At 38.9% G+C, this 20,981-nt stretch overlaps 1 protein-coding gene across 1 annotated transcript in view; it reads left to right on the top strand.

The window, feature by feature from the left end:
* Nucleotides 1-20,765, top strand: part of LOC132934377 (unc-112-related protein-like) — a 97,746-nt gene extending 76,981 nt beyond the window's left edge. Inside the window, exons 2-10 of the mRNA XM_061000690.1 lie at nucleotides 15,201-15,434; nucleotides 15,623-15,861; nucleotides 15,983-16,167; nucleotides 16,245-16,455; nucleotides 16,667-16,845; nucleotides 16,935-17,172; nucleotides 17,262-17,480; nucleotides 18,093-18,329; nucleotides 18,648-20,765. Coding sequence (XP_060856673.1) covers nucleotides 15,201-15,434; nucleotides 15,623-15,861; nucleotides 15,983-16,167; nucleotides 16,245-16,455; nucleotides 16,667-16,845; nucleotides 16,935-17,172; nucleotides 17,262-17,480; nucleotides 18,093-18,329; nucleotides 18,648-18,848 — 1,943 coding nt within the window. The 3' untranslated portion in view covers nucleotides 18,849-20,765. The remainder of the gene's footprint in view (nucleotides 1-15,200; nucleotides 15,435-15,622; nucleotides 15,862-15,982; nucleotides 16,168-16,244; nucleotides 16,456-16,666; nucleotides 16,846-16,934; nucleotides 17,173-17,261; nucleotides 17,481-18,092; nucleotides 18,330-18,647) is intronic.
* Nucleotides 20,766-20,981: the final 216 nt, after the last annotated feature.

Genomic DNA, 20,981 nt, shown 5'->3' with positions numbered 1-20,981 from the left:
CATCGTGTTTAAATCGCACGACCGTTATATTGGAGGCACGTGACGGGAAAATAATAATAAATGATAATTATAATAAACTTATACAAACACGCGTATATATTATATTATTATTATTATTATTATATTTATTGTGCGCCGACTCGACCGCCGGCTATGTGATAATAATAATCCGCGAGTACGAGCAGAGCACAACTACGCACTGCTGCCGCGGTATAAACCGCTGTTGCAGCTCATAACCGCGTTGTCGGTAATGACATTAATTATCTCCAAGGTCGTGCGCGGACGTACGGTTTTTTTCTTCTCGCCACCGCAAATATTACAGTATTTTTTTTTTTTTCTCGTTTTCGCGTCTCGAATCGTTTTTTATGCACGTTCGTCGTGTGTGCGCGCTCGGTCGGGTAAAAAAATTTATAATATCCATGCACACACGGCGCGCATGACGTCGAGCAAACAACAAGTCATATGTGCTTATGAATATACGCGTCGTACTCGCGAGGATATTATTATTATTATTATTATTATACACATCTCTCCGCGAAGGTATTATAATAACCCAGTTTCAGAAAGCGTACAAATTTTGTTTGCTCGAAATTTGTATACACACGATATATAATATAATACATACGTGTGTGTGATTGGCGCCCGTTCAATATCGGCGGCGTGTCCGTTGGTTTATATTTAAAATACGAAATCGTTATTATTATATTATTTTATCAACATCATAATATTATATTATTATTATTATCAGTATAGCTCGCGCGGGCTGCCAAACGCTGTGCGATAAATCGCTCAGTCCATGTGCAGATTTTTTTTTTATGTTCCCTTCGGACGCGGTCGGTCGGTCGGAAACCATTCGAAATCGTATTATGACGATTGTATGCTTACGAAACTCGTTGCCAATATTTTTCGATTTTTTTTTTTTTTTTAAACATTATTCGCACGACGGTCGTACGAGGCCGCGCGCGGTGTTTGCAGTGCATATAGGTGCATAATTAATATGTGTGATGGTAGTCGGAATCGCGTCTATATAATTATTATAATACATATTATAGTGTATACCTGCGATAAACGAAACGTGTGCGGATAATAAAATGTTTTTTTAATTCTCTCCGATCGGTTTGCATATTATTCCATTTGAAATTCAAAATATAAATATGACGCGACCGACCCGCGGCGATTCCCGAGTGAGCAATAGCAATAATAATATTATTCTCGTAAATCACGATAATGTTACGGGCACGCAAAGCGTAAGTTATTGCGCATATGTAATAATATTATAATATTTGACGATTTTGTGTCGCGGTAAAATAGTATAATATGCACTTAAACGTTACTTCGGGCCGCGCACAATATCTTCGTTATAATAATATGCATGTTAGGTTATCGTCGTGGGTGCGTTTTGAGAACAAAATAATATATCCGTCCTCGGTGTAGCCCCACGGTGTACGCATCGCGAAGATAATATTATAATATTATATACGCATAAAATACGGTGTATAAATATAGATCTGTCCGCGAATGACGACCATAATATAATGATAATAATATATACGCCGTTTGCAGGCGGTCTATGTTTAAACGACCTTATGGCAGTAAAATATTATGTAATATTATGGTATTTTAGGACCCTGGGCCGAACCGCGTTCGCGTCGCCGTTTGAATTTTTTTTTTCGGCCAAAAAATCGAGTCGCCGGAAATTCGACACCGCGCGGAAAATCGCGCACGCAGGCCGTGTGACGTCATAATATCGTAAATCGTACCTATATGCACCTAAATAAATGCGCTGCCGCAGATCGTCGTGATTTGTTTGCGGACGACCACGCCGCCGCTGACGTTCTTCGACGTCATTATTATGCACCGGGTCAATGGGATTCCGCAACCGGCAGCCATCCGGATTGTTACGACGACGACGACGACGACGACGTATTTAGCGCTACGTAATGAGGCCATACAAAATGCTAAATGACAATATATATATAGGCACACAAGGCTCGTGTACACGGTGTACAGCTGCGCATTATATTGTGTAGACGGACGAATGTGATACATTGAATAGTATAATAATACTATAATAATATTGTTCTTTACATTTTTTTTAAAAAAATTTTGTTAGAGAAATTTATTCAACCGTCTGTACGGTATGTTGTGAATAAAAGGCACGTAAGCTGTATGGAGGCGAAGGGACCGCCCATCGACAGCAGTACAGCACTTCTGCTGCGTAAGCATATATTTCATGCTTTCGATCTCGTCGCGCGTATGCACATGTCTCTAAACACGGGCAAAGGTGGGCGAATAAACTGGTTAAAAATGTAATTTTTTTAAACTCTTTAACTATATGTAGTTATAGTCGATTTTCTAATCAACTTTTTAACTTAACCATAGTTAAATTGACGGTTGAAATGACTATTCTTAGTTGGTTTAAGAGTAATCCATCGAGTTGAGATTTATTTGATATTTTTCGTTTTTATATACCAACTCGTACCTACATATAATAAATATAAAAATAAAAACAGCCCAATTCTATAATAATATTACGCTGCAGCTGTGTCGTATTTTAGGAAGGCAACAGGTGCCATATACTCACTTCCTCTCGATACTCTTTATTCGTATGTGCAATAATTGTACGATATCGTAGATACCTATTACGAATTAATATATTTTTATTAATCGAATTCAAATCGTTGTTATTATGCATAATAATAATCATATGTATTAAGCGCGTATGTTGTATGCACACGGAGAGTTAGTTAAACGTTGATAATTATATCTAAGACTCGCGATTGGTGTTCTGTTAGCATGGCATAATATTGTAAAAAAATGAAAACGTTTTTAGAATTTTTTTCCACGTTTAACCGGATGTCGTTTTTAGATTCCTCCCTCCCCGAACATTATTTTACTCAGACTTGCCGTCGTCGAGTATTTCTACTGCTGGAACGTAGGACGTATATATATAGTTGCATGTGTAGAAACGTGGGCCACGTGACCGTCACAATATATACATATATATGTAGAAACCTCGCTGCACAGTGAAGACGATTGCAGTGTTCAGCTCGAATTAATCCTAATCAAAATGATTAACCCGCGCATTGTTGTAGTCGTATCCTATTAAGAATAGGATCTCCTCGTATATTCTTGTAATGAAACAAACGGCGGCGGCGTATTCACTATGTTGATTCACTTATACAATCAATTTGTTAGCATAATATTAAATATTATTATATTAAGTCAGCTAGGTAATGTGATTTTCGACGTCGTAATAGGGACGACAGGGACCGTATTATTATTTTATTGAATACAAGCGTGCCTAATAATATGAATGACGATCCTTATCGTCTCCTTACCGCTGCATATGTCCTTCCTTCCCATTCGTCGCGTAAGCAAGGGAAGCGATTTCCGTCCCGAAACACAAAGTCACTGCTGCTACTATATTATATTCACTTCATAATAATTTAGTGTACGAACAATAATGTCTCCGTACGAACGCATTATTTAGAGCTCAATCACGGCCCGTCGTCAATCATCTCGTCGGCGACTTCAATGACCACCTCAAATGATTGATGTCCCTCTGCAACCCTCTGTTTCAGTGTAACGTAAAAACGTCGCAACTACGGTAAAGAGTGCATCGCATTCCCTCTCGGTAGGTGGATATAATATTTTTCCTCTATCAACTCATTCTCAACTTTTAGTCCTTCGACATTTTATCTAAAAAACACATTGTATGTATTTATTATAATATATTCCTGTATTCAATTTTACATTTTTTCCTGTAAAATATATCGGTCGAGAAATAATAATTAATGTTAAAATTATAATATCTATACGAGTACCGATTTCCAGTGAAACGAAAGAAAAAATAACCGGTAACGGATGGGCGTTATTTCAATAATACGTGATAGGTACTATAGTTTGAAGAGGACGTGTATAATTGATTTGGCCAGCACCTCGCATATATATCATTATAATAATTTGTATATAATTGTACGCGTGTTAAACGAACGACGAGGATAAACACGATCATTTATTAATATTATTGTATTATAATACCTGCGTGTATTTTTTTATTTAGTCTTTGTCGTCTGCGAATGTCGGGTACCTACCTGAATGGGAAAAAAATGTAACTACATAATATTATTATTGTTATTATTAGTTAACGTTACGCGTCCGAGTACGCCGCGTGTTATATTAATCGGATGACGCGCGTTTGAAGGCAAACAAAATATATATATATATATATAATATATAAAAAACGCGTTTCGTAATAAGTACACCTATTACCCGTAACAATGCTCCTCTCGCCGCTGCGAGATGATTTATTATTATTGTTGTTATTATTATTATATTGCAGCGTATTCGCTTCGTCGAATCCAAACTGCGATGCACCGGTGGTAAACGGCCGGGCGGCTATAATATGGTGAGCTGGAGGATTTTTAATATTTTTGTCGTTTATCGCACGCGAAACAAACACCGCGTCTCGGCTGGTCGCGCTCGTACAATAATATAATATTATATACACGCGTCGGGTCGGCGTGGAATCGCGGCAGATAATCGCCTCGCGCCTTGCTATAATATCATTATAATAATATAATATACACCTATTATGGGTACAACATTGTTGTCCGTATAAATAATGGCCCGGGTAATTATTACGATATTATTATATTATATCTATTAGCGACGGTGACCCGTCTGTGTAATAATGTACATTATTATAGTCTCGCTCGTCTCTGCCCGACGCCGCCACCCACCCCGCCGCCGTGCCCTAAATAAAAAACACTTTTATTTATCTGTCGGCCGTCACCCGGGATGGACTCTCCCACCGTCATATAATATTTATAAAAGGCGCGTTTAGGACATCATCGCCGTGGGTGGCTGCCAGCGAAGACCAAGCGCGTCCATATTATTGTGTATTATTGTATTAGGCGTATTGTAATAATATTATCTATACGGTATTATAATATTATGCTCGTAGATATCGAGACTCCGAACACGCGTACACATTATTTTTATTATTATTGCGATAAACCTGGATCGAATATGTCGGGGGGGGGGGGGGGGAGGGCGGAGTGTCCTATATAGCGTACGGGACTTGCGGAGTTCGTTTGGATGAGAAGAGAAAAAAAAGACTTTTGCCTCTAAACAATAGGACGCGATCTCAATATCATAACAATCGCACGCGCGCATAGGGTCTCCGGCACAAACCGGTAACGCTATTCGCGGCCGAGACGACTGTTGTACGTAGACTCAGCTCGGTGCCTTTACGTATTATTATTGTTTTTATTATATATTATTATAACGCGACCGGTATATTATATCTCATCGTACGTTTATATTTCATAATGTTAATACGCCTCGAAAAAAGTCGGCACGACCGACCGCACAGGTACTTATACTGAATATATTATAATACGGGCATGATATAGGTGTATACCCCACTTCATCCTCTCTAGCTCCCTGCCAAGCACCTATACGCAGTCGGACTGCGAGGTGTATAATACGATATTATGTCTGCTGCTGATTTCAAATAATATACACATACAACATCATCATTATTATTGTGCTCGGCGGCATTATTAAACGCGTTATAGGCTCATTCATAAATAATATATTGTATACGACGTTACGGCGTCGTGTGGATTGTTTTTGTTTCCGTCCATGACACACACTACGTGTCCGATGATAACATATTGCTATTATTCATTTACTATATAAATCGTCATCCGTCGAAATTACGTAGGTAATTGCTGCGGCGTATAAACGGTACACGAGCGTTTATACAACATCATCGCATACCGCGGTAATAGTGTACTCGGGGGTATAGTGTACCTCGCATACCGTAAAATGCGCGCGCCCGCCGCTGCGAGTGTTGCAGGCACGACATAATGTTATTGTTATTATATTATTATTACTATTCACGTGGGACAATAAATCATTGTAACGAGAAATGCCGATCGGAACGCGCCGTTTATCGGATTTCGGCCCGACGACGACGAGTGGGGTTTTCGAACGAAAATAATATCATAAGTAAGCATATAATCTCGTTTCTGTACACCGCACATGATTTATTGTAACGTCGTTATAATACGATTCCATTCTCGAGTTATCGAATACAACACACACACATCAACAATAATAATGTATCCATTGAGAACAATAACGTGATTCGGGGGATGATTAATGGGTGTATACCTGCGACGTGCGTAATCATCGTAAAAAAACAAAACCAAAGTATATATTATTAACGAAACAATATATATATATAACGAACGGACGCGCAGTGATACTCGAAACGCACACACAACACAATATAATTGTACTGCTGCAGCAAACTGCCTCCTGTCCGCTTATACCGCGGTATAGTTTTCATGAAATTAATTATTATTCTTTTGCCGTTATTATCAATACGACACGATTTCGCGGCTGTTCGAAATACAAAAAAAAAATTATTATTTATTACGTTTTTAACACAAAGATTTTCTAATATAGGTGGGCACCTCACACCTACCCACCTACCTAGGTATATTATGCAGATTTCTATTTTATTTGACCGATTTTTCATCGTACTCGTGTATAAAATCGTTCCTGCCGTCTTGCACAATATTTGTGCACAAATTAAACGGCATCGTTGCAGTATATAATTAGTCTGTAAATTGCATGCATATAGGTATATAATATGTTATTTTTACTCAATAGCCTTTCATTGCCACAACCAATTTAACGTCGTCGTGATGTAATAACGTAATATTACTGATAATATGACGTTACTTTTTTTTTTTAACTGATAAATAATTTCGAGGACGTATGAATACGCGTATCATTAATGAGTATAATGTATTCGTACCATTTGCACAATTTTCTCTGCAAATGCCTGCTGCGGCGCCCAATACACGCAACAACAACGATAATAATATGATCTTCTAGCTGATGTTGTATGCGATAAACCGAATAATTGTTATTCGCCAGCAGTACCTACATGATAATATCGTAACGACGAGACGGATATACACATGTAGTAGGTACATATAGGTAATTTTATGACGGTATGGACGAACAAAAAAAAAAAAAATTGAAATTTGAGACGCATTGCAACGCTGCAGTAATAACAATAATATATATATTACATAATATTATTACGTTTCCGGCGGAACTGTTGGTATAAAAAAAGAATTAAAAAAATACACAACGGCAGCGAAATAACAACGTGCGACTTTTTTGGCAGTCCGACATCGCTATAAATACGACTACTCTAATATATATATATATATACAACGCACATATTGCACGTTATTCAATTGTGACGTACGTGATATTTTGACATGGCGTCCGCCGCCGAAATAGACGCACAAGTGGGGCGACGAATATTACGTTATATCACTATCGTGCAAAACGTTCACGAACTCCTGTGAAGTCGCCGCCGAGTCGCCTTTGCATACGAAATCGTACTCGTCTCCGACATCATGGGTACTATAGCTGTTGCTAGGTATAATAATGGTGGTTACCAGGTATTCATATATATATATATATAGGTTAGGTATATAGGTACCGTGAAATCGGCCGAGGTGAATCTCGGACCATTCACGATGGTAAGACAGCCGAAATCAAGATAGCCGCGTGCACCCCCGCGGGTTCCTGCAGCAGACCTTTCCGTGGGAATATCGCGTAACGTATGCGTGCTTAGACCGATCACAATATCATACCGGCCGCGGATCCGACTTTATTGCCGTACGGCGGACGTTGCAGTAATATTGTATGTTTAATATTATGGAGGTAAATTTGTCTAAATACGCAATAATAGTATCTATATAGGTACGTGATATTTTGACATGGCGTCCGCCGCCGAAATAGACGCACAAGTGGCGACTAATATTACATTATATTATTATCATGCAAAACGTTCACGAACTCCTGTGAAGTCGCCGCCCAGTCGCATTTGCATACGAAATCGTACTCGTCTCCGGCACGGGTATTATAGCTGCTGCTAGGTACTGCAACAGGTATATAGGTTAGGTAGGTACCGTAAAATAGGCCGCCGAGGTGCATCTCCGTGGACCGTTCATGATGGTAAAACAGCCGAAATCAAGATAGCCGCGTGCACCCCCGCGGGTTCTTGCAACAGACCTTTCCGTGGGAATATCGCGTAATGTGTGTGTGCTTAGACCGGTCACAATATCATACCGGCCGCGGATCCGACTTTATTGCTGTACGGCGGACGCCGCGTGTATTGTAATATTGTATATTATTTAATATTATGGAGGTAAATTTGACAGAAAAAAAAAACAAAACAATGGGCGACCGCCGGCGGAGAGTTGCGAGACGATACAGATAGCCGGAGCGCCTATATGGATTGAAAATAATATACAACTATAATAAAAAAAAAAATTAAAACGACCGCTGCAGTTATTGTCGCGATAAATAATAATAATAATAATAGGTAGTAATATTACGTACAACGACGACGACGATCCACATAACGTTATATACCTATATAATATTATATCATTGTGACGGTATTGAAACGAATCGCGCGGGAACGAAACCAACACTTTTCGTCTTTTCGATTTTTAATCGTCTCTTCGACCGTATAATATATCAAACGAAACGTCGTATCCACTGCATCATGGTATAATATATATACCCGCGGATGTGCCCGTGTATCAGAGTCGTATATTATATACTTTGTAATAATACCTATTTATAATAAGGGGGGTAGTATATAGGACGTGGGTACTTAGGTATTATTACGCGGTCCATTGTGATCGTGGCTGGTATATTATACACGGAGTCAACGGAAAAATAAAATACTCCACGAAACTGGTCTCGATAGTACCTACCTGCGGTATAATGATGTAAGCCCGAATACGAACGGCGTCGATAATATAATTAAGTGCGCATTGACGTTTTTCGGAAACTCCAGGGATTTTCGGTCTGAAACCAGCCGCGGCGTTCCGGTTCAGCAGTTGTGCGTGTACCTCCATAGAGGCGGTTCACGCAGACACGCAGGCGACTGCGAAGAAAATCGTTGTTCGTTATACTGTGTCATTATCGAGAGGTTTTTTTTTTTTTAACGGTCTGTATACCATTATTGTTATGTTATTATATATACGAGCACACATAATAATATATAATAATAGTATCCCACAATAATGACACACATCGCGTCCAATAATAATAATAATATAATGTCTGTCCGTTCGGTCCCTTAAAGGAATCGCGACCGGGGAGAAAATATAACCCACAAACGGTCCCGTTTTTCGGGGCGTGCGCGCGTTATGCTCTACTCCGTTGATTATCGTATTTACACACACATCTATATATATAACGGCTTCGAATATAAATACATACACACGTCTATAGGTATATATATATAAGGTCGTCGAATGTATGGAAGCGTTCGACTCTTTATTATACATATATATAGTCTATCGAGTCTCCCCGCGCGCCACACGTTATCATCCTCCCTTTTCCGGACCTTTATACTTCTATTCCTATTCATTTATTTCAGACAAGTACGACGAATTACGGTCTGCGCAGTCGGGTGAGTCGCGATGTTTATTTATATTGCTGCGGCGTCCCTATCGCCGCGAAATCCGTCGGACGACCGTCGGATGCACATATAATAATAATATATCGTCGTCGGGCTGTCCCTCGTCGCGGTGTCCGCGGCCGTTTCCGTCGAAGCTGAATAATAATATAATGTACAGGGTGCTCCCCACACACTGGCGGATAATGTCCTGCGGGTTTTCAAAAAACTCTCAACTCCGGACAGCAGGCGATTTAATGATATAGTCCCTATGTGTGTGTACTATTTATCCACCTCCGCAGCAGCCGCGACCACTCTATATATAGGTACGCGTCGAAGAACCGCGAGAGAAAGAATTCCCAAGTGGCCGCCGTCGTAGGTTTGCTTTTATAGTCCTGCAGCTGACCAGTGTGGGCCGGGGAGTTTTCGGGACGAATTCGGTTAGTGTTTGGGGGCGGGGGGGGGCACTTCTGTAAAAAACTCGATAACCCACAGACGTATTACCCGCTTATAGTGTATAATACCTTATCGTTTTGAAACCGGCAGGACATCAATGCGCAACACCCTGTATAAATAAAATGTAACGCTCAAATAACTAATAATATTATATTATACGAATCAATCGCATATACAGCGCGATGGGGCGCGTCGGTCGATACGCATCTCCACCGTATATATATTATATTATTTATTTACATTAGTAAACCGATGGCGCGAAATGACGAATTCGATTCCGGTCGTAAATCGCGTAATTCGTTCAAGGCCGGCAAATTATATCGTCATCGTTATAACACTATATTACCCCGACCTATATATAATAATATATGTTAATAACTCGAATCACTGCAGCTGCAGCAGCTGTGCACTTTTTCGCCGAAGTTGCAGCTCGCGACACGACGCACCTCGTGACCGCCGTCCGATTGATTATTATAATGTTTACTATTATTATTATATTATATTGCATTGCGTGTCTACGCGATGACGGATAGGTCCGCGAACGCGTCTTGAAAACTCCTCCTAACCTCGGTCGCCATGGTATATAAAACGCGTTTCGCAATATTGTGCGACGCGAACCTATGCCTATATGTGTGTAGGTATATTATGATAATATTATTGTCGCGCGTACATATAATAATGTATACATTTGTGAATTTATACAAACGAGTAGCTACAAGGCTCCCGCAGCACGGTGGCCGCGCGAGAGGACGATGCGTTGGGGTTTTTTCCCTTTATAATTTAATAGGAAAAAAAAATTCGTATAATATACAGTATTAAATAATATAGTACACGATGGCAAGGACAACGCGACGGCGGCCAAACCGCCGGATTGACTCCCATATAAGGCCGGTCTCCGGGCAGCTTTTTCATTGGTCGCTCTCTCGCGCGTCGATGACGATTATTATAACACGTTCGCGAGTCCTCGGCAGATGGAAAAAAAAAATAACCATCACGATATTATATTATTTTATTATTATTCCGGGATAACGTCCGTTTGGGAAACCGCGGCTCTGTTCGCCGATTCCGCGAGCGCGTAACAGTGTTATAACAGATAGGTTTACTGCTGCAATAGTTCGGTGGGCCAGAGAAAAAGCCGAAACACGGACGCCTGAGTGGCGAACCCTTTGCTTATGCGTATGAGAGTTAGATATATTCTAACAGTTCGCTGGTATACGGTCATGTATATTGCGAAAACGTCGCGGGTTTCGCCTTCGGGTCGATTACGCCAACGTAAATAGCGGGCACATCTGCAGCGGCTGAATAAATTCGTGAAACTATAATATAATAATGTCAAACGATTCTGCTGTTGCTGCCATATTGCAGTTTGTAAATCATATCGTTGTACGTACCCATATTCTGCTACATCTTAATCATCTGAAATCTTTTATATTCACTAGTTTTGGGCACAACGTCCATATCGATTCGTACAATTGTACCTATAGTTCTGCAAGCATCGCGGGTTTAGTGCGTCAAATCCTTAGTCTATGTCTAGTACGATGATATTGTGTTGAGTATATTTTCTACTGGCGCAGTCGTTGATATTGGGTTTATATTGGGTTTTAGCTTCGATTTGCAGTCGAATATTCAAGACCGACATTATAATGGGTAATTATAACGACGCAGGCGGAGAAGACGCGCGCGACGAAAAGCAGAGAAAGTCCGCTGCAGCAACAGGTTATCGTATCATTATAAAAGTGAGATAAAATGTCAAAAAAATCATCGAAACACAAGCGTATAATATTATGTAGTCGTCCAAGTATTATATCAGAGCATTAAAAAAAAAATTAAATATAATCATTGTACTGACGAATATAATATTTTGTAACATTCTTATTATGCCCGGGTTGCAAAAGCCTAATATAATATAACACTACGGTTAGGCCGAGTACTACCGCCAATACCCCACCACACCGGGCACTTTGCTGTTGTATGGACGTCTCCTGTTGTAGTCGTTCCCGTGTATCGCAAAGGCGGACTTAAATAACTTGTCAAAAAGTTCAAAGTTAAGGTATAAACATTTTAAACTTAAAAGTTTTTGTTGAATTGTAACCGAAGGCGATTTAATTGCATTAACCTAACTTGTCTGCACACTTGATCATTTTCATCAACTCGTACGACCTTGGTGTGTCATATATATACCGCAGTATGTACAGCTATAGTCGCAGCTTATGAGAAGACGCGTGCGAAACCTCGACGACGAAAAGCAGAAGCCAAGTTAAAAAGTTTATATTTTTAACATTTCTCAACTCAACTACCTGTAGTTAATCATATCTGGTTTGTAATGACTACTTATTCAGTTTTCGTCGACCCGACCTGTCTGCACACACTCGATCGTTTCCATCGACTCGTCCGACCTCGGTATATATCGTATATTTTACTGCAGTACACACGTCGCCGCTCCGTCAACGATATCATCATATACCCACTGTACCCCACGTCACCGTCGTCTGCCAGAGTTTTGGACACGGATATATATATATATATATACATATTGTAATGCTATGTAGGTAAATTATACGAGACGCAGGCGGAGAAGACGCGTGCGAAACCTCGATGACGAAAAGCAGAGAAAGTCTCCCGAACAGAGTCGCGCGCGGCGGCGGCGGCGGCGGCGACGACGACGACGACGGTCGCTGAGCGGCGGTCGGTCGGTCGGTCGGTCGGCCGGCCGCACGAAGAATTCAGTTTCCATAAATGGCGTTTGCTTACGGTAAAATCGGCTGCGGCAGCCTCGCGCGACCATGTGTGTGTAAATTGTTATAAGGCGTACCTATATAATAATAATATTATTATTATAACCTTGCCGGACCAAAGACGTATTTTATTCCGTGTCACGCGGCAGGTTTTTTTCCTTCATATTACTATCATATATATATATATATATATATCCAAAGCGAAATGCGCGCATATATATATACCTGCGCCGCCGCCGCCGCGCGTACACGATATTATTATTATTATTATTATTTTCGTACGACGACGACGACCGCGACGAGACCTAATGAGGATGACGTATTATTATTATTATTATTATTATTATTACCCAGTGTCGACGTGTCATAATACACGATTGTTTTTATATTAATACATATTAATTATACGCCTCCACCGCAAGAGGTCACCCTATATAGAGATCGCATCCCCTGCATATCGCTGCAGCGTGTCAAATTGTCTGCGGCTTTCACGACTCGCGGTTTTTTTTTTTTGCGAGTGACATAACACGTAGGAGGGGTACACCCACTCGTAACAATAATATCATTTCGTGGCTGTACCTACCTACCCGTATGATATTATCGTAGTACGTCATTCTTTCGGTCCGCTCGGCACCTGTTGCTGCAATGATACCGCTGCAGCAGACCGCTAAACCGCATCATAATGTCTCGCGTTGCGACCGACGCCGTCTTGACACATATTATATTATTTCGAACCGCAGTCTCTCATCGTATCCGCAGCACACAAATCAACCACAATATTATTACCGTAACAATAATATTCCGCGGCGGTCCTCCTCTGGCCGTCGCGTCGTAGCAATACGTTTTAATGGAGACTAATTATTTAAATTTTCGAAACAGCCCCCTCCCCCACCTCCGCCGTCCCTGCATGCCTATATAATTAAACTCGAGCGAATTTCGTGCATATCATTATTAAACTGTTATCGACGACTTCTATATACACGCCGTATGTGCGATCGTCGACTGTATATTATATGCTAAAAAACACTTGACCTGCCCTATTTATTATTCCGTCTATCGCTGTTTGAAAGTCGACGCGACCGTTCTGCGCGATGTGCGCGTTTAATTAGGTTATCGTTTATATATATTAACCTAACCGTACTGATATAAACATATTATGATTATTATTATTATCATCATACGTCAAGGCGTCTCGATAGTATATATTATTCTCAAAGAATAATCGTTGTAAAAAACGTTTCGATCGAGTTCCGAATAAAAGTGAAAAAAAAAAAGTCGGTACTAGAATTAGGTAGGTTTCCGGTTCAACCTGCAATATGTTCCGAGTATAGAAATAAAAAGAATATTAAATTTCGTTTTTTCATATCAAGTTTTGTTTAATTACGTTCAACTGCAAAACGGTATACACATATATGTATATATATAGGTACCTTCGACCCAGGAAGAATCTAACGCGTACATAGACTGCTGCGTGTAGGTACATTCCTCGAAGATGAAATACATTTTAACGAGTATTGCTCGGAATGTTAGGCCGATGATGACAGTCGTACGCAATCAACGCATGATAAATTCAGACGAGATGACCATAAGAGCTTATTATTACTCATAAGTCATAAATGTTTTACGTGGGTCGTTAAGTACAAAAATACGTTCAATTCTCACCTATATCGTAAAAATTATGACCTCGGCGCGGACGAGAGGAATGTACGCACGTTATTACCCACATTGTTGCAATTAATGCATTAATGCCTCGCAATTAATCGTCGATCGATTTGTTTTTTTAAATAAGTTTATTGATTATTGTATTGTGCGCGCGCAAGCAAATTGATTCCTATTAAAATATTTCCGTATAGAATTCAAACATATCCAATTGAAATATATATACTGCGGACATGAATCTATATATTTTTCATTACCTACCATTGTTTACAAAACATTAATTGTCTTCGTTTGTTTCGACGACGACGTCGACTCTTAAACGGTGCAACGCGTTACGTGTGTGATATATAACTGGACTCGATCAACATCCGCAAAAGGAAAAAATATAACGTTTTTCGTAGATTGTTTTTTGTATGCATAAATAACCACGTATAACGTGTGTACTTTTACAGTATAAAATTCAATATTTGTGTACGTACAAGTCGGCGATTTTCGTCGTAAGCAGTAATTATTATACATGTACAAAATATATTATGTATTACACCTATGTAATATATTATATTATATTACGTTCGCAATTAGCGAATAACCACTGCAGTAAACGTTGGTAAGGGGTAATTACGAAACCAGGTATGGGAACCGGGGGGCCAACTGATTATACATATCACCTACCTATAACATAATAATACTGTCCTATAATCGAACATCGTTTGGTCTTACGAATAAACGCAAAAAACAAACAAACACTGTACAATACACTATTTTGTAGGCCAACTAATACGAGTTGTAAAACTGTAATGATTATACTGATTTCGAATTTTTTTTTTTTACAGATATAGCCATGGACTGGTCGGATCACGCTCTCTGGTGGCCAAACCGTAACTCGTGGCTCACCAGGACCCGATCGACGTTGGACCAGTACGGAGTGCAAGCGGACGCCAAGCTGCAATTCACCAGGATGCACAAAACTGCACGCATCCAGCTGCCCGACCTCCGGTACGTGGACATGCGCGTGGACTTCTCTATAAAAACATTCAACGCCGTCATACAGATATGCAAAGAGCTGAGTGAGTATAATAATATCATATCCGCCGGCTAACCGATTTTTTCGCGTACTTACCTGTATACTAGACAATAAGTGGTATAGTGTACTATCTATACTGCACTGCTGCAGTACCAGCTATACTGCTATAGTATACATATTTGACGCGGAGGGGTAATCGTTTTATTTACGAAAACGTATTTTTCTGCGCAGATATCAGACACCCGGAAGAATTGTCCCTGAGCAAGCCCCTGGAACCGTATCACCTGAAGCACAACATGAAGGAGATGCAATACAACGGCGGTCAAACGCCGTCGGCCGACACCAACTCGTTTGCCGTCCACAGCCACAGCCCGTCCGGATCCACCGGAAGTCTGGACATGACGTCGTCTTCGCCGTTCATATGCGCCCCACTGAAACACCATTCTACGCCCATCAGTTCGCCCGTGTCCGTGAGTACCACCTATATATACACAGTTTTGAGCGTAAAAGCTATATAAGCCTGCGGCTGATATTATAATATCATTACGTGTATTTTACGATTTTTAAATTTTTTTTTAATTCGTTCCACAGCAAAATGGCACTTGGAAGAAAGGATACAGCAAACCGGAAATGAACGGCAACGTAACGTCACTGGAAATGTTGAACGGGTCCCTGGATACGTCTTTGGCCAATAGCCCACTCTCGCTGAATCAAGAGGTGCGCAGCAAAGTTTTGAAACCGAAATCGCTGGTGGAAAAAGCTAGAATGAACGTGGCGTGAGTAGTTTTCCTTAAACGTATAATATATTATAGTAACGTCGACGGTATAACTTAAAAGTTTTGTATACCTACAGATGGTTGGACTCGTCACTGTCGATAATGGAACAAGGCGTCCGGGAATACGACTTGTTGAAATTGCGGTTCAAATTTTATTCTTTCTACGATTTGAATCCCAGACTAGATTCCATACGCATAAACCAAATATACGAACAAGCCAAATGGAGTTTGTTGAGTGGTGAAATCGATTGTACCGAAGAGGAAGCTTTAATGTTTGCTGCGCTACAAGTACGTCATAACCATGTCATGCTTAAAATATTATATTAAAATGCTTATAAATATTCAAGTATACTTACATAACTGTATGTTGTGTAGTTGATCGCGTCATTTCAAAGTTAAAATAGTTTTTAGTATTTGTTACGACTGTCCCGATGGACACAAATGATAACTTTTGTTGAAATACCACGAATATAAATGTATTGATATTTTTGGATTTCAGGTTCAAATAAATCTAAAAGCCAGTGTACCACAACCGCTTTTGGAGACAACGGGTGGAGATGACGATATCGATGCTGCTCTGTCAGATCTTCAAATTACGCTTGAAGGGTTTCAGCCACAGAGCAATGTCAGCAATCTGGGCCATGCGCCTGAGTTGTCCGATTACTTGAGATTTTTGAAGTGAGTAATTAATGTCGACTATACTTAGTTTGATTGAAAACACGGTGAACCGGTGTTATTGTAATAATCGTGTGACTCCCTGTTTATAGGCCCAAAAAATTTACTCTGAAAGCGTTCAAACGGTATTGGTTTACATGCCGAGATTTGCATCTGAGGATGTACAAGACGGCGGAAGACGCCGAAGTGAGCGCACTGCCCGTGCACAGTGTCAGTCTCAAGGGATGCGAGGTGACACCTGACGTGAACATTTCACAGAACAAGTTCGGTATAAAGCTGGAAGTGCCCAGTTCGGATGGCATGACCGAGATGTGTATTAGATGCGAGAGCGTAAGTGTTTAGACGCGCTACTAAATTGAATATTGTGACGTATAAATGGTTGTTGACTTTTGTTCATTCTTCAATATTATATTGTATAGGAGGAGCAGTACGCCAAATGGATGGCTGCTTGCAGACTGGCGGCCAAAGGGCGCCCGTTGTCGGATCACTCTTACGAGTCTGAGGTAAAATCGATCAAAGCGTTCCTCGAGATGCAACATCCGTCGATCATCCAATCACCCGTCGTTAGCCCGTCCATGTTGGACATCTCGGTCGAGGACTATATACCGCACAGGTTTTCTAGAAAACTCAAAGGAAAGGTAAGCACTACTGTCGGTATGGTCACGCATGACTTGGTCATGAAAATATCTACCCATAACCGAAAATTAACGAGACAAAAAAAGTTATATTTTTTGAAATTCATAACCTAACTATTTAGTTAATTTTATATTTAATTTATTTAACTTATTAAACTCAACTACCTAATTTAAAGTGTATAATAACTAAGCTTTCTCCAGTTAAATTTAAAAATAAAACGTTTAGTTAAAATCTTTGTATATTTTATAGTTGAAAGGAATGAATTAATTATTTTTGTTTAATCTCTCCGTACTGATACGACCGTTTTAAATACAAATAAATAAACAAAATATACTCCTAGCTTGAATTGTTAGTTTTGTTAAAACATGTGATTTAATAAATCACTACACTTATATATGTATATATTATATAGCGTGTCATGGTAGAAGACAAAGTATAAGATACGTTTTTAACTTAACCTTTAGTTACCTGTCATTTAAAAATTTGGAAGTTTCACGATCACCATAATGACGTGACCTAGGTGGTAAATTATATGAATGAATTAACTTCTATTCAACTGACTTAACATTTATAATATTATTATCGACACTATAAAATCGTTTTTTTCCGTGTAGCTGGTCCAGCGCATACTCGAAGCGCACGCCAACCTCAAGGAACTGACTTTGATGGAGGCCAAGATGAACTACATCAAAGCGTGGCAGTCGTTGCCCGAGTTCGGCATATCGCTATTTGTCGTCAAGTTCATGGGCCACAAGAAAGAAGAGCTGCTGGGCATAGCGTACAACCGTCTGATGCGCATGGACATCGCGACCGGTGATCACATAAAAACATGGAGATATAACACAATGAAGGTATATAACACTATGTCGAATATCGCCGGATTCACTGCAGCTAAATAAGTCGTGTGTCGGTGCGGTCGTGCGGGGGCACGGTAACTATATAACGGTTACAACGGGTAACCGTGTATCGGGTTAAAAGTTAAGCTGTAGTCTATATTATTATATGCTACGCTCCGCTGTTGAATCGCAATAGGTACGATCGACACGACACGACACACTACTGCGCAGCCGCAGTGCATCCGGCTCCGTAAGCTTCATTCCCACCCGCAGTGCCCCACCCCGCCCGCGGGTAAATAATTTCTTCTCACGCGTCTGTTTCTTCCCGTCCAGGCGTGGAACATCAACTGGGAGGTGAAACACATGATGGTGCAGTTCGAAGAGGGCAACATAATATTCGCCTGCCAGTCGGCCGACTGCAAGGTGATACACGAGTTCATCGGCGGCTACATATTCTTGTCGATGCGTTCCAAAGAGGTGAACCAGACGCTGAACGAGGAGCTGTTCCACAAATTGACCGGTGGCTGGTCATAATACTACGTGCCGCAGGTGGTGTCGTCGGGCCCCACGTAGGGCGAGATGACGACTATTTATGTTATATTCGTCTCCCCCCCTATACCCGACCACGCACGGATCCAATCGAACAGACGAGGAAACGGACGGAAATCGAAAACGATGTACATATAATATTACGCATATAATATATTTATTTATTTCATCCCCCGAAGTTAGCCGCCTGCGCCCTGATGTGTGTGCAGCCTGTTTCGGGGGGGTGTGGCGATATACGACAGAGAGGAGGTCCGTTTGTTTCCTTGTTTGGTTTTTTTTTTTTTTTTTCTGTGTAAATTATTATAACAAAGTGCGTTAATAATATTATGTTGTTTGCCCGTTTATTGATTATATAACATATGTTTTAAACGATTATATAATATTGTTTATTTTCGTTGCGTAATATTAAAAAAAAGTATTAAAACATTTAGTTGTAAGAGGTTAATAATAATATAATAATAGTTATTATGTCTAAAATTACTACTATACAATTTTTAGCGTGTAGAAATAGAGTTATCATATTATATTTTATGTAATTATATAATATTATTATATAAAAATCATTATGAAATGCTAATAATAGGTTAATATAATAATAATATAATAATATGTTGTTATGTAAAACGTGCGCAGATGCTAAAGGGTGGTGCCGACGCGAAAATATGTTTCTTCTGTTCGTTTGGCTTCTGTGTTATTATACTAATAACTAATAGCAATAATAATATTATTGTTTAAGAATAACAACAAATTTACAACATTCTGCAATAGGCGTTACAATAATATCTGTGTGTAAATGTATTATCAAAACAATGTTTCATTATTATAATATACGACGAACGCAGTTAGGGTTGTTACGACGTGATAATAATATTATACACAAAGTTCGTTTTATTGCGTTATCAACTTCTATTTTTATTACAATTATAAGTTAAACGAGTTAACCGACAGGGATAATAATAATAGGTATACCTTTACATTTCTGTTTTATATTTCTACGACGAAACCAACGAGGTTTATTGATTGTCAAGAACATTTTATTTTGACGGTAATACTTAAAGTAATTTCACAAATACACTCGCCTATTATCATAGTGTATATTATATAGGTATATTATATATTTGATAAAGAAATATAACATACATATATATATATATATTATATACATTAGGTGTACAATAATGGATTAAAAGTTGTTCTTTATTCTTTCTAGATTTTACATTATCATATAATTCAAATGTAATATTTTATTTTTAGTTAAACAAAAAAAAAAAAACATAAATTTATACTTAAAACGGTGCTTTATACCAAAATTGTCTTTATAACACTGTTATAACATTGTAACTTAATGATTGTTGTTGTCCTAATTTTGTTTTAATTTGTGAATTTTTTTTTATGTATATAAGCTATATTTTATTTTATAATATTATGTTGAAAAACTTCTATTAAAAAGAAATTAAATTAACGCATGTAAAAGTCTTTTTTTGATCAAACGTTATATCTTGACGATTTAATGTCAAATTGTATTAACTAAAATGAAATACCAATCTATTATTGCTTACCATATTGTTTGGATGTATAAAAGACTACAGGTAGGTAGGTAGGTAATGATTGTTTTCGCAATAGTTAATTAACTATATTTTATTGTTCAAAGAGTGGACTAGAAGTCCCGATAGTACCTAGATAATAAGTTAGTAATCTATTTACTTTAGAAGAATTTGTACTACCTACGCAAATAGAACTTAATTGAACTGCTAAGTTGATTAATGAACACCATCATATTATATACTTTTTTTTATGAATTATTTAATTAGCAGAACATAAATTAACATAATGTATATTGTAATAATATGTATATTGTATATGCTTTACTTCACAATATATTTCAACATTTTAAATAAATAATGATTGTAATTCATTTTTTAAAAACTTCAAATTTAATTACGATGACATATTATGTAACTTAGACACTAATTGTAAGACGTTACTGAAACTTTGTATACACTTTATGATGGTATAACATTAAATAGGTAATGACTGTTATTGATTTTTTCAAAACTTCAGATTTAGTTCAGATAAACATTTATGACATATTATGTAACTTTGTAACTCTTAAGTTAC

Source organism: Metopolophium dirhodum, chromosome 1 (genome assembly GCF_019925205.1).
Source record: "Metopolophium dirhodum isolate CAU chromosome 1, ASM1992520v1, whole genome shotgun sequence".
Classification (NCBI taxonomy): Eukaryota; Metazoa; Arthropoda; class Insecta; order Hemiptera; family Aphididae; genus Metopolophium; species Metopolophium dirhodum.
The sequence above is the reverse complement of the archived record's forward strand: the minus strand, read 5'-3'. Positions and strand labels throughout refer to the sequence as shown.